The sequence below is a fragment of the Tupaia chinensis genome, unplaced genomic scaffold (genome assembly GCF_000334495.1).
Source record: "Tupaia chinensis unplaced genomic scaffold, TupChi_1.0 Scaffold000184_1, whole genome shotgun sequence".
Lineage (NCBI taxonomy): Eukaryota > Metazoa > Chordata > Mammalia > Scandentia > Tupaiidae > Tupaia > Tupaia belangeri.
The window spans coordinates 3932321-3932591 of NW_006159659.1; the positions used below are offsets into that span (position 1 = coordinate 3932321).

At 64.2% G+C, this 271-nt stretch overlaps 1 protein-coding gene across 1 annotated transcript in view; it reads left to right on the forward strand.

The window, feature by feature from the left end:
* Window positions 1–5: 5 nt before the first annotated feature.
* The window catches only part of PTCHD1 (patched domain containing 1), a gene marked incomplete at its 5' end in the record, with an annotated part of 60103 nt that continues 59837 nt past the window's right edge, over window positions 6–271 (forward strand). The window contains one exon of the mRNA XM_006146685.1: window positions 6–242. Within this exon, the coding sequence (XP_006146747.1) occupies window positions 6–242 (237 nt within the window). The remainder of the gene's footprint in view (window positions 243–271) is intronic.

Genomic DNA, 271 nt, shown 5'->3' on the forward strand with positions numbered 1-271 from the left:
CCCTCCCCGGCGCCAGCTTCAGCCGTTACCAGGTCGAGGAAAGCGTGGAGCACCTGCTGGCGCCCCAGCACAGCCTGGCCAAGATCGAGCGCAACCTCGTCAACAGCCTCTTCCCGGTCAACCGCTCCAAACACCGGCTCTACTCGGACCTGCAGACCCCAGGGCGCTACGGCCGGGTCATCGTCACCTCCTTCCAGAAAGCCAACATGCTGGACCAGCATCACACCGACCTGATCTTAAAGGTGAGAGGAGGGCGGGTGCAGGCAGCCTG